The 17,299-nt window shown below is 36.8% G+C and overlaps 1 protein-coding gene across 1 annotated transcript in view; it reads left to right on the top strand.

Moving 5' to 3' along the window:
- The first annotated feature begins 5,206 nt into the window (after positions 1 to 5,206).
- LOC139978332 (semaphorin-1A-like) overlaps positions 5,207 to 17,299 on the top strand; it is a 29,481-nt gene continuing 17,388 nt past the window's right edge. The window contains exons 1-6 of the mRNA XM_071988433.1: positions 5,207 to 5,458; positions 7,181 to 7,342; positions 7,770 to 7,921; positions 12,588 to 12,668; positions 14,333 to 14,449; positions 16,317 to 16,419. Coding sequence (XP_071844534.1) covers positions 7,249 to 7,342; positions 7,770 to 7,921; positions 12,588 to 12,668; positions 14,333 to 14,449; positions 16,317 to 16,419 — 547 coding nt within the window. The 5' untranslated portion in view covers positions 5,207 to 5,458; positions 7,181 to 7,248. The remainder of the gene's footprint in view (positions 5,459 to 7,180; positions 7,343 to 7,769; positions 7,922 to 12,587; positions 12,669 to 14,332; positions 14,450 to 16,316; positions 16,420 to 17,299) is intronic.

Genomic DNA, 17,299 nt, shown 5'->3' with positions numbered 1-17,299 from the left:
AAAAGGGCCCAAAATCTCAAAGATTTACTTGTTAGCTCAAGGTTTCATACTAACGAAGAATCAGCTGACTCTCAAGGTTCACACGAAGCTCTTTTAGATGCTCTTATAGCTGCACTATGAGTCCATAAAAACTCGTGCACAGAAAATAGATGCATTTTGAGAACGAGACGCCCAGGCCGAATATGACATATTCAAAGGCTACTACTGATGAAGCTCCTCCTATAAAGTTTGAGAGCAGAAACCGGTCTAGTTGGTCATAAGAACCTACACTAGTCTCTCCTACTATTAACAGTACACTCAATTAACGTAATAGGTGCAATTATGTTTCACCACGAGGAGCATGCTATAAGTTCATGTTCCTCGGGCCCTCCCTTAATTAAAAATACTTCAGGTTCTTGGCGACTACGTTGCGTTAGATAGTGTAAAACCGCCTACACCCCCCTTTCATTCAGATAATTATGATATACTTGCTAACTGTGCATTGATTTTTCCTGACAGTAATAGTCAGCACTATAGTACTGAGCCGTATCTAATTAATACGCGATGTCGCGTAGGCCTGATAATTGCCTTAGTTTCAAATTTGGAATAAAAACGATCGCGTTTCCGGGAAGAGCAGCTGGATAAATATTAGGCTTTTCTTTCACCAAGTTGCCTATTAGGAATTTGAAGTACTCCCACATAAAAAAAAAACGCAACTGATTTCCAAAAAGGGGGGGCCGGGGCCGGGTCGGCCCCCCCCTGGATCCGCCCCTGGATAATTATGCATATTACAAAAGCAATATTTTCTTTCATTTTCCCGAACGATATAGCATGTAGATCAGCTTAAATATGCAACTTATCCAACTGGTTTTGGCAGAAAATGTTCCGGAAAACCCGCACCGGGCTTATTAGAATAGAACCGACTGCCATATGTGGGAAACTGAAAGCAAGAAAGGGAAAAGCTGAAAATAAATGATGTGTCGAAATATAACATTGAAATACGTGTTGCTCATGCAGCTGGCAGAATAAAACAATGGAAAGTTAGTGATCTTATGCGCACCATTCTATATATACACACACACATATATTTATATATATAATATATATATATATAATGAAAATCGTAATGAGTTGGAAAATCAAGAGCAGTGAAAAAAAAATCCAGTCTCCACCGGGATTCGATCCCATGCCTCCCGCTCTGTACGCGGACACCCTAACCACTAGGCTATGGACACTGTATATATGTCCAGAGGTTCGAAACCGGTAAGGAAGGTCGTAATTCCTCTGTAGGCGTTTTGTCACCTGTATCGAACAATAAAGTTTTTGTTTTTGGTGACATATTTTGCCTTACTCTAGAGATCAAACGTGATGCTAACCAACTCGAAAATCATTTGTGATTCCTAAAGCCGGATCTCGAAAGAGATACTTTGAACAGACTTTATGTTAATGAAATGAAGGTAAACGACAAAGGCAAATGAATATATATGAATGAAAATCATAATGAATTGGAAAATCAAGAACAGTGAAAAAACTTGCAGCCTCCACCGGGATTCGAACCCGGGCCTCCGGCTCTGTACGCGGACACCCTAACCACTAGGCTATGCATGGACGCTGATTCTATGTCCAGAGGTTCGAAACCGGTAAGGAAGGTCGTAATTCTGTATCGGCGTTTGTCACTGTAGATTTTTGAGAGAATGACTATGAAGATTGAAATTTTCGGAAACGGAGAATCCTGCAAAATTATCACGAATAGATTTTGTGTGATTATTAAAACGTAAGCGGAACCGGTTTACCGCATATATATATATATATATATATATATATATACACAGGCGCGGCGGAACGGAAAAATTATTGGGGGGGGGGGGGCTAATGTGTGGAGGCTATCTAAGCGGAGCGCCACCATCGGTTGGCGCGGAGCGTACAAGAAAATTTTGGGTTTTTTCAAACCCCCAGATGGCCGGAAACGGCACTTCCCGAGTGTTTTATGCTGCGAATACCTGGCCCTAAAATATGGGTCTCAAGCCTGCAATTTCTCAGATTGCACGTAAAGTCTGTAAAAACATTGTAATTTGTATATTCGATGGTGTTTTAAGAGAGTAGCTATTACTCGTAGTGTACTCGCAAAGACGTTTTTGAGTGTAGTAAGGGCAGTGGCGGGGCTAGGGGTATTGGTCGGGGGGGCAAGAATGGTCTGTAGGGGCGCTTTCGACACTATCTAAGCGGAGCGCCACCACAGGTTGGCGCGGAGCGTACAGAAAATTTTTGAGTAAAGATACTCCCGAGATTGCAGGAAATGACCCTTTCCGGGGCCTTGCTAATTTGCAGATAAACGGAGAATAAATAGGTGTCGTCGCCATTTTGTCGGAAAATACACCGACAGAATATGACAAATGTCAATAGGTATATGAGAGCGCAATAAAATAGTCAAAAATCGCGAATAAATAAAAAGTAGTGAAAAGCTGAAAAGGGCGCCAGCAGTCCATTTAAGTCCGTGAGGGGGGGGGGGGCATCCGCCCCTGACTGTATATATGGACGCTCGATCCGCCACTAAGTAAGGGGATGTTGGAGAACTGGCTGAAATGAGGCAAGTCATTGGCCTAAGACGAAGTTGTGTTACGCTTACCGGTACTCACACTCACTGCCTCCACTTTTCACGGGGCGTGAAGACGCGGTTGGGAATTGGGATGACAATGTGGTCTATAGCCAAGGGACGGGCCGAGGGTCCCCCAGCAATTACTAAAATTATTACACCTATAGAGTATACGTGTGCATCGGACAGATCGACAGTATGCATTGCAAAATGGGCAGATGTACGTTTCGGAGCCTTGGTAAATATTGGGGGGGCTAATCAAGCATTTGCCCCCTCAACTTCTTTATTGGGGGGGGGGGGGGGGCTGAGCCCCCCAAGCCCCCCGGTTCCGCCGCCACTGTATATACATATATATTTCAATAGCATTAACATTAATAACATTAACATTAATCTTCATAGTCATTCTCTCAAAAACCTAAATGCATTTTAATTGGCTCGAAATTCAAATCCGCCACTGAACGTAAACGTAAAGAAATCGACTGGCCTCAACAAAGACTTGGGACCCCTTAACAAATATCATTTTTACAAAAATATACGTAGTCCGTTCTTTGCTCCTTAATCCACTTCCTTATATACACTGGATAGGATGGTGGGAACAGCGTGGGAAGAGAATCTCACGTTTTAGAAATTTACACTTCCCCAGCCAAATTTTGTAAATTAGAAGAAGAAAAATTGGTAACATCACTTTGAAGGGACAAATAGGACAGTTTATTTTTAAGCTCCTTTTTAGTTACTGTATTTATTATTTTAACACAGTACTCAGCTACCTCCAGAATACATTGTTCAACGACACGTATAGGCGGGATAATGTCGCTGTGTCGGGTGAGACTGCAATTTGTCTCACAAAAAAGTATAAAAATAACAAAGAATATGATAAACCTGTACTTCTAGACTTGTAGGCACTCCCCCCCCCCCCACCATGATGGTGAAAGTTGATTATAGTTTAGTAGTGGAGCTTAAACATAAACCTTTCAAGATAGGATTATATTTTATGTATGAGTTACAGTGTTCACTACTCATAATATTGCTTTCAACAGTTTGTACAGATTCGGTTGCACTGATATTCTTATCTCTGACCAAGGGAGTTTGCAAATGAAGTTAACAGAAGACATGTCTAGACGATTTTCTTTGCAGTTCACTTGTTGCCGACAATAGGCCTGACTTTCACTTGAAATTAAGAGTTGATGAAACTTAGTGCAATTTAAAGGAATCAACATATCATTAACGAAAATTTCGTCGGCTGCTACATGTTTAATTCCTTGACCTTTTGGTTTTTTACTGGGCGGAATATGCCAAAAAATAAACTAACTTTTTGAATCAAATATATCTTCCCAACCCTTCCTACTATAGACTTGGTTTGAGTGTTAGAAATATACAGATCTATTCGAAAATAAATATTTCTTAGGGGGGGGGGGGGGGTGATATTGGTGTAACTTGAAAAGACCCTCGGATCATGTCCTATAATGGGCGTTATGCACAGCTGAAATTTCATGTTGGCCAGGCAAATCTCGTAGGCCTGTTAAGTACAATAACCATAATTGCTAAATCTTACCTATACGTACTGTGTGTTGGGGAATTATACGGCCACGATGAAGTTTGAACTCGTTTAAGTTCGTTATCTATTTTCTCTGCAATTATTATATTGTTATTATTATTTTGGATGTAGCTATTACCCTCCCTACCGCACCATTGCCCACCATAATTTGATGGCCCAAAACCATTTAGGGTGTTAATTTGACCTCTAGTGACCCCAAATGGACGTAGACCTCCACCAAACACAACATCCCAGCAAACACAAAACGTTATAATACCATTTTTAAAGAGTCTCTAAAATATGTTTTTATAACGTTAAATGTGGTGTTATAAAAACGTCGGCATAACGTTTATATGAGATATTAATGTTATATTAATGTTTTAACGAAAAACTGTTTTGAGATAATAGCGTGAAACGATTTCGTGACATATTTATTACACCACAAATAACGTTATCAAAACAAAAGACGAAACGTTTTAATTACGTATTTAAAACGTTTTTATGTTTGCTGGGATGGATCTCGAACTCAGTGTAGGCCTACGTGTTACTCCTTCACACGAAATGCGAGATTGATCCAAGCTTTTCTTCTTGACATATCGTGTTTACAAGGCTTACTCAATTTGACCCCTGGTGACCCCAAATGACCTTTGATATCCCAAAAAATATATATTTATATAGGCTCTTGCTCCTTAATGTGATCCTCCTACTCGAAAAATGAGATTGTTCCAACTTTACCTCCTTGAGATGTCGTGTTTAACAGTTTTCACTATTTGGCCCTGCAGGGTGACCCCAAATGACAATTGACCTCCCACAAAACAATAGAGATCTTCTACTCAATGTGGTACTCATATACACCTAATTTTAGATTGGCACAAGCTTCCCTACGAAGACCTAGAGAGGACATGGTAAAAAAATATATTTATTACGTACTACGTAATATTTATTACGTACGTACGTAATAATTTTTTTTAACCATGTCCTCTCTAGGTCTTCGTACTTCCCTTCTCGAGATATCGTGTTTACAGGCGTCACATCACACTCTCCCCTGTTTGAATGCAAAGGTTACGTTTTTCAAAGTAACCAACAAGCAAGGAACTACACAAAAGATATATACTTGAGTTGCTATACACTAGAACAGTAACATACTTTAGAAGGAAACCATTTCCTTCTTCCGGTAGGTGGATTTAGTCCGAATATAAGACAAGAAAATACCGTTAAGTGGTCCACGTTTGGAAAGGTAATTATTTGGAGAAAGTTGGACGTGTTTACGTTAAACGAAGAAGAGTCACCGTTTTGGCCAAACTTTATAGTCGCCACACTTATAAATTGTTTTAAAACAAGGCTAACCCACGGTAAGCTTGTGTGTAACGTAACGTAATGTAGCATATATACTAACTGTAGTCTGTAGTGTAGGCATAGCCTAGCCTAACTTACACTAGTCAACTATATCAGAGTTAGCCTATGCTGAATCCGTAGGGTTTATGTCAAAATATGAGAGATGTAAATGTGCATGTTGGTAACATATTGCAGAATTTAGATATGTAATCTACATTAGAGTAAATTATTCAACAGTGTGAAAACCTCTTGTGCAAACCTCATCAAAAACAATTGCAGCTCATTGACTTGAGTTCAGCTACCGTAAAATATAATAATACTAGTACTAATTCTTTCAACTACTGAGTATTTTTTCACATTTGCCTTCCATACGACAAAACGTTTTATTCTGTATATTTTAACAAAGGGCTTGTGCAAAGATGGACTGATTCTCATGTGTATGCCATGTGCAAGACATACTTTTCTGGTAGTATGTATCATTGGACTGGCTTTTGGAAATACGTTCATCACTGTAACTCCATGACTCCACAGAAAAGAAGCAGTTAGAAAAGTGTGGGATATTCTATAATTCCTTGCTCACTTAGCAGTGAACCTATGCCTACTTTGCATAGGCTAGGCTGAGTGAGCTGTCGGGAGATCTTGTGTACTGTGGAAACGATCAGCAAATAACTTCCTCTTTAGTTGGGTTAGCTTGCTATCCTAACCTGTTAAAAGCAGCACCTTACCGTACTAATTTATGGTAGTGACACTCTGTTATGAGAAGGGAATGTAGCCTCAAGGCTAGGTAAAGGTTGTTGCAGAACATTTACAAACTTGTTTGGGATACTTTGGACAGAGATACAAAAATTTACAATAATTAGGTGAATTCAAAATAAATCCAACACTAGAACAAAATTACTTTTAGTATTTTGAATTTCAAAGAAAGTTAAACTAGGCCAAAATAAAAGCCTAATAATATTGATCTAAATTATAAAATTGAAGATGGTTGTTCTGAAGCCAACAGAGTTCAAAGTCTGCAAACCTCACAAACCTAATAACTTCAACCCTAAACGGTTGGACAAACCTCATACTTGGTATGTTGATCCACTTTGTATTTGTGAGTAAGAGTACTGTAGTATTTTCTGAGGAATGCAAATCAAGAATAGATAAAACATGAAAACCCTGTGAGCACTTCACTACAAACATTTTATGATATCAATATGGCAAGGAATCACTAAGCCTTTCAGCTACCTGGCTTGCAAATAATGTGATATTACAACTTTGCGATGAATGCATTTTGGTATTGTCTATCACTTTTTATTTGTTTTTCCATGCTGTTGATGTATCGATATCACCCCATCCTATTGGGGTCCATGTGTGGCTAGATCTTGCTTTATATCATGGAATGCAGAAAGGGACTTTAAGAGTGGCAGATGTTCCCCAAATCAAGTGAATTTCAGTTGTCTTCTTCTGCAATGCATTTACTTACCTCAACATGCCACATCTTTAATTTACATATTGTTTATAGAATTTATAGAAATTCCATTTAACTCCACATAATTTTCTTTGGATTATCTTTAATGTCATCGTGTCAGTACTTATCATGGCACAGAGGACTTGATGGGTGGAATGCATCCAAAAGACTACTGTAGCAACCAGTCTTGCAAAGTTACAAATACTATCCCAAGTACTGTAAATTGTGATACAAATACTTATACAGTATATAGTTTTTCTTCTAATTGATTTTCATATGGTTTCAGTTTTACCCTTCAGAAATTGTGTCTCCCAAGCAGATTGTCGAAGACTGTTGTAGCAAAAAGGCCATAAGATGGTGGTCATTGGTGAATGCACATGGATGGTTATCATTGCCTCTATGTGTCTTTTTCCTGTTGCTACTTTAGCAAATTGTATCACTAAAGAAGGTAAGCTGTCTAGAAACATTTCTGATCACAGACTACAAGACTGGTTGAATTAACAACTATGAATATTGATGAGCATATCACTGAACATGTGTGGCATCTTTGCAGTGGCTGCAGTGAGCTTCTAGATGTCATCTACAGTTGTGTGTACAGGACAGTAGGCCCAGACAGCAGTTCAACTTACATTGTTTGTCCATGATTCTGAAAGAGAGTGGCAATCACAAATTAAAGATGTACAATCTTTTAGGGAAATATAAGTGAAGTACATATCTCATTTTGGATATTTTTCAAATTATAAGATTTCTTTGCTGTGGTCACTGCTAGCTCAAAGTCTGGCATTGAGTGTTTAATACTGATTTTGTATATTTGAAAATGAGAAGTTTTAACTTGAAAATATAACAGTACTTTGGTGTTTCCCTTTCTCTTACAGAATCAAGATATATAGCAATGAATATTTCTATTCCATCTTGTGACTTAACGACTGAGCCATACTTTTCACTTATCTATGTAAAGAATTCAACAACACTTTTCATTGGTGGTAGTAACTCTTTCTACCAGATTGACGCAGAAACTGGTGCGGTGGTGAGTTATGTAATATTATTTAAAATGTTGAACCATGGTACATGGCTATGATGACATCACAGAGTAGCGTGTGTTTAATACACATGTTATGTGCCAGGCCAAATACATTTGCAGGACTTCGTCGTTGAGCAATGTTCTATAATATACGTAACATCAGAAACAATGCTGTAACATCCTTGGTGATTTTTTTTTATCTCAATACATTACATGTAAAGAGATATTGTAACAGTAAGTGGGACTCTCTTCTCTTAAAAATTTTTCAGCGTCTTCATACAAAGTTCTTTTTCTCTGGAATTTCCAGAGCAAGCATATATCATATAGGCCAACAAAAGTTACTATTTTTTATTCCAGAATTGTATCTCATTCTATGACTTTTTCACCGATTTATGTCCAAATTTGGCCAAATCACTCTGAAAAACAGTTGAAATAAGGCCTTTTTGCACACGCTCCAAAACTTGTTTGTTTCATTGTTTTTGATGATTAAGCCCTGCCTCCAAGTCTTGTGTAGCAGACCCTCACGACCAATTTACTGTTCTGTTGTGAGATGCTGGTACTGGTCGTGTATTGCACACTAATTCCATATACACATTGTTGTGCATTTAATTTATATGAGGACTTCGTCTGTTTATAGCTCCATGGTTTTAGTAATATCAATTTAAGGATTGTTCTGTTGTTCAGGTAGTTTTTCAGAGCAAGAGTCATGATAAGTTTGTTTGATTGCCCATCAGGTATTTTGTATAATTACGTATACACTTTGTTGTGCTGCTGAAGGCTCCAAGTTTAGGCTAGGACTAATGCATTCTATATTAGGCCTTCATTTAGTAATAGCCACATTAGCATTGTACTGGTGGTGTACAGGCAGTTTTGGGCCACGTTACAGTAAGTTTGTTTGATTGCCTTACAGTGTGTTTTAATTTTTAAGTTAAGTTTCCAACTTACATATTAACTGTGACTCCATAAATTTAACATAATGTTAATGGGATAATACAACAACTATTCATTTGGAATAGAGTGTATATTGTGCATTTCTATAATGAAGCATCATTATGAATTAACAGCTTGTTTGGTATATTTCTTTAACCCCCCCCCCCCAAAAAAAAGAAAGAATTAAAAACAAAAATTATAATCTATCACATTTTATTTTCACTGGAGTATGTATAAAAGAGGAGCCGGCCATAGCATGACAACTTTTATAAGACTATAAAAATTAGATAAGGTTATGTTTTATTTATAAGGATATAATAAGGTTATAAGAAGTATGTTTAGCTTTCTTTTGAACCTGTGATGTTTGACATCAAATATACAAAGAATTAAAAGAAAATACTAAAATGGAGAGGAACTGGGGTGGCTCTTAGGGGAGGAGGAGGCCACCCATCACTTTCAATTTTAAACTTATATTTTACATATGTATATACATTATTTTTTCCAAGTCATAAAACCACAAAATCTTCATGTCAAAATTATTGAGATGGAAAAACGTGGGTTGTTTTGATAATTGGAAGTGTACACAGTTTTGATGGTAGTCACCACTACAGTCTACAGTAACCTAGGCCTACAGTAGCTCAAGGCGGGCATCAAGAATATGGTTGAGTTGTTCGCCTTTTCTTATTTGACTGCTGTCATTGACGTCAAACTATATGACCAAAAGTATATATATTGATATTGATAATTGTAGAGACAGAGCAAAGATAAGAAACTAGGAATCGAAATTAGAACTTCCAGTATTGAGATACTGCGTCATTGATGCTCTTGTATTATAATGTATTGATTGTATTGAGATTTTTTTTCTTAACACATATCTTAGTACAAAAGTTCTCATTGAAGACTTGGCAAGGAATCACTAAGACATTTGGCATTCTAGCTGTCAGAGGTGTCAGCCACCAGAGTATCCCTATCACTGTGTATTGTGATACACACTATCACTGTAATATACAATACACCCTATCACTGTGCAAAGTATTGAGATTCTACAGCATTATTTCATACTCTCTTGCCTGTCTTGACTCTTCTATTGTACTACTTTCCCATATACCTTTGTACAGTCACCTATTAACTGTTCACATTTTAGCACTGCTCCCCTGCAAAAGCATAATACCAAGGATATACTTCACTCTTAAAGCAGCATTTTGCATCCTTTTCTATGATTTTTCCCAACCTCACTGACTCCACTATGCCATAACTTCCTGCCTGCTTCATCTGTGTACAGTCTATGGCAGTTGTACCAGGGAGTTCCATGTAACAACTCCCTGGTTGTACCAACACAAAGTCTTGAATCTATTTTTAGCAACAGCTCATAACTAAACATGCATCTCTGATTGGTTGAATTCAAACTAGTGGGTTTGGGGAAACTGTATGCGATTAATTTTAAATGTGGAATTTGTCGTGGACACTTTTCTCACTATCTGCAAATATCCTTAATTACTCGCCAATTGAAAAACTTGATGGATATGTCAAAAAAGTAGAAAACAGCAACCAAACGCAAAATGCTGCTTTAAGCAAATTAGCACTTTTCCAATCTTCCTACAACAACCTACTGACTTGGCAATGTTTAGATTCGTGGACCCCTGATTCCACATCAATTATTCCGCCTTCTTCCTTCTACTTCTGAATATGCCATTCAGAAATTAACTTGTGTGTTCCAATCCTACATGTTTAATCCGGGAACACCGATATTTTGTATAAATGCTATAGAAGATATGAGGACTACATCGGCAAGGAAGGCTTTAAATAGATTTACCAGATCAAGGGCTGATTAAGCCAAAACATTCAATAATTTCTTGGACACCACCCAATTATAAAATGCTTTAATTATATGTAAAAATGGTAAAGTTATGTGTTTTATCAATCAAGTTTTGTATTTTTTTATTTTACTTTTGCACTGGGTCCCTTTACATGTTGTTAGTGTAGTAGCTTCAGCAAAAAACATACTTCATAAATGTTTTGTCATTGTAAATATGCTTTACCTAGCATACTTCCTACACAGTACTAACTGAGATGTTGATGATAATTAGGATTTACATTCATGTTAAAGGAGAAATAAACTCTGGGTTTTTGCAGTGTACATGCGGTAGGGGATAATTTTCTTATTTAATTTGTGAAATAACTAAGCAAAATAAAGATTCCCTGAATGTTACGCGAATTTCCCAATTATTTTTTTTACCCATTTGAACAACTGCCATTTTGTTATTTTGAAGGTTTCCATTTTCTTTCAAGATATTTGCTCGACAGTAAATGATTTAAATTTTAGAGTGCAATGATGGATGTAAGTAACGCTATCGCTAGGACTGAGTATGTGGTGAAAGCAATCTAAACACAGTAAAATCAAATCATTGAAAAGATCACAAAATTTATATTTCTTCTGATACTCGTTACAATACACTTTTTAAGCATTTTTTTACAAATCAATAAAGACAAAAGATATTTTTTGATCAATATTTTTTTAATTACTATTGTTGAAAGTACAATTCTTATTATTTTAGAGATTGGCAACTATTTTTTCTTGAAATACGCCAAGTGGCTCGCTTTCGTCATGATACATTCGGAAACTGGCTCAATTCAAACAAAATGGCGCGACACATGAACTACATTCAAATCGGGTTTTTTTTTCATCTCAAAATTTTTTTTTTTATGCTTTTCTTTTGCTTTTACTGGAAAGACCATCTGTCAAAACGTAAGAATGGATGCAAAAAAAGCAAGGGTTTATTTCTCCTTTAAACATTATTTCCTGTCACTGTTGTCTTGTCATTTTGCAAATAAATATTGAAAACCTCATTGTACATGAGGCTATGTAATGTAGAATCTAGCGCCTACTTGTACAATACTTGTTTGGAAAGATATTTGTAAAAGTGCATACATGCATGCAGTGTACATACATGTAGAGTAGTACAGTATGTAACTTTATGCATGTAGTGTATACATTCGTGTATACATAGTCTATACATACATGCTTACTGTGCGTTTATGACATTATTCAGATACAACACTGTGTGTAATTAATGCTTCCTCTTTCACACAGAGTTTGGAGAATGTAATTGCTTGTGCAGCATTAACATGTATAGATGCTGAACTGCACTTATTCTATGCTGTAAGACACTGTACAGCTAGTTGTATGGACAGTACATTGGTTTCTGTACATATTATGCTGTGTGTGTTGAAAAGTCAGTGCTGTTTTGGTATCCATCTGTGTTACAGTACAATCAAGTGTGATATAAACAAGAATAATGCAAAACTTTTGGAATCTTTAAGATTGACACTGTTCAGTAGTAGTGAAAGCTAAAGAATAAAACATTTCTCCATTAATAATAGTTAGCTGGTTTTCATAAATTCAGTGTAGATTATTTCTACAGTAAATATATGCTTGACAAATAATTCTTTATTAGAAAATAAAATTTAACTCTACAGCTATATAAAGTGGTTCTTGTGAATAAATATGTATGAATGCGGGTATCAGACAGTACCCCGTTATGCTCCCCATTTCCCTCATCCCCACCCCCTCTTCCCCTCCCTCACTTACAATTGTTTAAATGATTATACTTGGAGAACATGTCAACAAACATTGCTGGTTTCTCTGGCAATCCATGGGATCTGGGTGAAAATATATTTGGAAAGCTTGCAGTATTCTGGGCCGCAAACATAATTTTTCTTCCTTTTTTTTTTTTCCATTCAGGTATATAAACATTGTCTAGAGGCACACGAAGAGGGAAGATTGTTATCATGTGAAGTCTTAACACCAGCTAAGGATATACCGGTTAGTTTCATATTTCTCTTCGCCATTTTGGAATTAAGAAAGTTTGTAAAATTCATAGATCATATCAATGTTATATAGAAGAACCAAAATATCTAACACTGTCGATGTTGTGCAGTTGAATGTGTTACATCCATTGACCTCACCTTATCCATGGTTTACAGAAAAACAATAATATGTGGATACTATCTGATGGCCAATTTGTACATGTAAAATTTAATACGTTTGCAGAGCTCACTACATCAACATTGAATGGTAACACATAAATGTGTGGAGATGAGGTATCATGCATTGTCCGATAGATAACTTTACAATTTGCCCTGGTACGGGATTTAGGTGGGTTTCAATACAGTCAAAAGTGCATTCATACCTCTCAGCAACATTCTTGTACAGTCCTATCTTAATAAAATTACAAAAGACATATTATTACAATAGGAATACTTCAATCAGCACGTATTGTTAAGAAAAACAGAGGTTGCCTTTTGATTACTCTAAGATTTAGTATTAGAGGTGCTCTTGATTCATTGCAATTGAATTAGACATGCCTCCTTCAACAAAACAGAGTTCAGTTTTCCTGGCTAAGTTTGAGGAATTTGAAAATTATTTTCTCTGGTAAGGCCATCTGCAACTATTCTGAGGCAAGGATGTTTCTGAGGTAAATTTACTTCTGACTGACATAAATTTTTGAGATATCTGCATGAGAAGTATATGTGCATTGCCGTATGTACAATGCTATACGGTACAATCAATGCCATACAGTACAATGCCTTACCGCACAATACGGTACAATGCCGTACGTACAATGCCATACGGTACATTGCAGTACCGTACAGTGCCGTACAGAACAGTGCCGTACTGTACAATGCTATGCCGTACAATGCCGTACCGTACAATGCCATACGGTACTGCCGTACCGTACAATGCCATACGAAACAATGCCATACTGTGCAATGCGGTACCGTACAATGCCATACCGTACAATGCCGTACAGTACAATGCCGTACAGTTCCGTGCCGTACAGAGCCGTACAGAACATTGCCGTACCGTACAATGCCATACTGTACAATACCGTACCGTACAATGCCGTACTGTACAATACCATACTGAACATGTTTTGCATTTTCCTCTCAATTTGTATTCAATTTTCTACCTCAGCAGTGATTTAATGCATCACAGTATGACGACACTCATGTTTCTTGTATATTAACAATTTAACATCCACAACGCTTGTAATGAAAATCAGAACATTGTCCAACCTAAGGTCACCAATAGCATGGAAAGATAAAAACAAAAGAATAAAATCTGGGACATAACATCTACAAGTTCCCATTAAATGCATGACCAGTGCAACAAGATCAACCCTGCAGTATCTTGAAAATAACAGGTAGCAGTTTAAGTTTAAAAAAAAATCACCAGCCTACTTAGATTCATCCTGAATTATCGAACAAGTCTGACGATAAGAAAGAAAGATACTTACAATGGAGCCCGATACATCTGCTGTGATGGTAGGTTTAAGGTCTGGTCTATTGTTGTGTTGTGTTTTAAAGTTGGGCCTCATATTTAATCTTGCTCAAGATGATCTTCACTGCTGCCTATTTGATGATAAACATTCTCTTAGCCTCCTCCCTGAAATGACCTGTTTTATGCATATTGTCTTCCCTCTCCAGTTTTCTTGCGAAAACCATATATCTGTGATTGAAGAAGTCAGGACAAATGAATGGTTGATTTGTGGAAGCAACGCTCAATTACCATGCTGCTGGAATTGTAACAGTACTTCTCCTAAGGTACAAAGAAAATGCATCCTTCCTCTTGCAATTTGCAAAGGGATTTGTTACAAAGTTTCATGTTCTTTATTTATTGATTTTTTTCGTTAAAGACCATTCTGGCTTTGCGGGGAATCCTCTTAGTCTCTACTGATTAACAGAACTTTGCAAAGTTTTATCCTCTCATAATTAATGCGCTCACGAACTAACTTCAATGTCTTTAAATTCTTCTGGAGCTACTCTGGCTACAAGTAGACTATTATAAATAATATTATAAAAAAAAAAAGCACACCTATACATTTTGAAATGTAATTGAAAAGGTTTCAAGGGTTTTGGTTTGGAATTGGATATGGTTGCTAGTTGAAACGTTATGAAAGGTTTGCCCTGGATATGATTTTTAAATCTTCATATTATGTTAACCTGGTGGTAGACAGTGTGACACTTACAGGGAATAGTAAAATATTCCACGCTGTTGGCTGAAAACTCTCCATCTTGTTTTTGACTTATCCTTGACACCTGATACAATTCAAACGTTTAATTAGCTGTCAAAAAGTTCTTTGTATTTGGGAGTTTATCAAGATGCAACTTGTTTATATAGAATTCCCCCCCCCCCCTCAGTGAATAAGAGAGTTATAAATATGATGAAGAAAAAAAAAACAAGAATGATTTCAGCTGAATTGGCATGATGACATCATTGACTCTACTGTTGCCAGAAGCAATCGCCAAAAATCCCACCAAAATTTGAAAAAGTCTAGTCTTTGCCGAAAAAACCATACAGTGACTTTGAGCTAAAGATGCAGAAAAACTACCATCATTTTATTAAGCAGTCTGCTACCAGAATAATTCCTTTTAAACACCGAATTATGCCTATGTTTTGAATAATAATTAGGTAGATAGGAAATTATTGTGTCCACTATAGACAGAATTTTAATCTTGATGTGTCATAGTCCAAGAAATATATGTACTAGTGGTGTCCTAGTAGCTATTCTGGTTTTTCAGGTTTCAACTTTGCTAATTGTCTGCTTTAATTCTTGAATTTAGAATGACTGAGCAACATAGTCAGTACAGCCCTCTGTGTCAATCCATTGTATAAAACAAATAACATTTTTTTTTTTTTTTTAACAAAGCAGCCTAGGGTGACATTTAACACCATATGACCTTGAGAAAAAATGGATAATGTATTTTATAAAATATTGTATGATATTTTTCTAAGGAGTTTGTGTTGAAAGTTGAAGAAACTGGCCTCAAGTATTCATGCCACTTCAATCGATGAGCCTCGGATGTTTCAAAGAGCATCTCTTTCTCAAAACTTAACCTAGGGTATAGAAATACTACCAGGAACAGCTGGAGTAATTTCTATCAGTCTAAAATGATATCAATATCATTTTTGTACCAATTGTCAACCTTTATTGTCTTTGTGTTGTGGTTGCATGAGCCTAAGGCTTAATTTGACCATATAACCAGTTTTCTTTGAAGTGGGACCCATTGTCATATACTACTGTAGACAGTTCCTCCTTCATTGTGAAAGCATCAGCAAATTTGGGAAATTTGATGAAAATCTTACACTCATATTGGTCACTCATGTTGGTGAACATGTCTGTGTGTGCAATTTTACTGCCTGTCTTGTCTAACTCCATTCCCTTATTCACTTCCCATCTAACATTTCTACAAAGTTTTTAATACCCCCCAAACCCCCCCCCCCCCCGGACTAATTTCAGGGTCTTGTTCCAGTTTTTTGTTCTTCTGATTCGTTAATAATATTTATTAAAGAAATATAATTTAAAATAAAAATTGCTCTGTTACGAAATCACAAACATTAGTAAGTTTGATATCTTACATAATTTACATCCTATGGTAAACCTTGCAAATGATCTGTTGATGTTCACAGGATTGGACTTGCTCATTGTCTTTGATTGGCAAGGTAGAAAACTTCGTACCGGCGCATCCAGACTTTGACTCCACATGGTACTTCAACTCAACTGAGAACGGTGGTGAGAAAAGAAACAACACTTGAATTGTATGAGTTTGTTACTTCTGTTGCCTTGTGTATGCATTATTTCATCTATGTAAGAATTCAACCCCACATGGTACTTCAAAGCATCTAGTGGTGAAAAATAATGAGGTTTTTTTTTGGTACTCTAACTTTAGCAAGCAAGCAAAAGGGAACAGTGTTGTTGAATGGTTCAAATAATAAGAAATTGCTGGTTACACTTGGTTTAACAAATAACATCTAAGTTGAGGACAATTCCCCATACAGCAAATGTTGCATCTTCCCACATTCACAGCAATTTGGACCATATTCAGTACATTTGTTGGGGTGATAATCTCATTTAATCTCATCACTTAGGTCAGCTTGCGGCTTTGATAAGCCAATGAGGCTTCTTCGCGAGTTCCTGCTTGCAGGAGGATCTAATATACATACATATGTGCATCATTAGCTAATGTTTATTCATAAATGAAACTACAATTAAGAAAAGACTTGTAAAATGGTCAATCTTTGATTGATTTTTATGGGAGTTGCAGATATTCTTTATATCTAATGCCTATAAGAGTGATCAGGACTTATATTCCTAGATGTCAGTAGACCTTTGTTAACAGACCTTGCGATGATACAGCCATTTGAAAAGTTCAGAGTTGTTCTAAGTCCATTTCTCCTGAGGGGTTCCCCGAAGGGTTCTTGCTCATCTACCCGTTTCTTGTGTGTTTGAAATTTGGCAAGTATCGGAAATGTCTTGGTGACATTCTCTCCTATTCTCAAACCCTGATTGCAGCTCAATTCTCCTGAAATAAAGAAGTAGATCAAGTTACTTTTCTTCAAAGAGCCCTTCTGTTGGCTGTACTAACCCCCAATTGAAAAGTTGCTTGTAGTGA

This window comes from Apostichopus japonicus, chromosome 13 (genome assembly GCF_037975245.1).
Source record: "Apostichopus japonicus isolate 1M-3 chromosome 13, ASM3797524v1, whole genome shotgun sequence".
In the NCBI taxonomy this organism is placed as follows: Eukaryota; Metazoa; Echinodermata; class Holothuroidea; order Aspidochirotida; family Stichopodidae; genus Apostichopus; species Apostichopus japonicus.
Note: the sequence above shows the minus strand (reverse complement) of the source record. Positions and strands in the feature narration are given on the sequence as shown.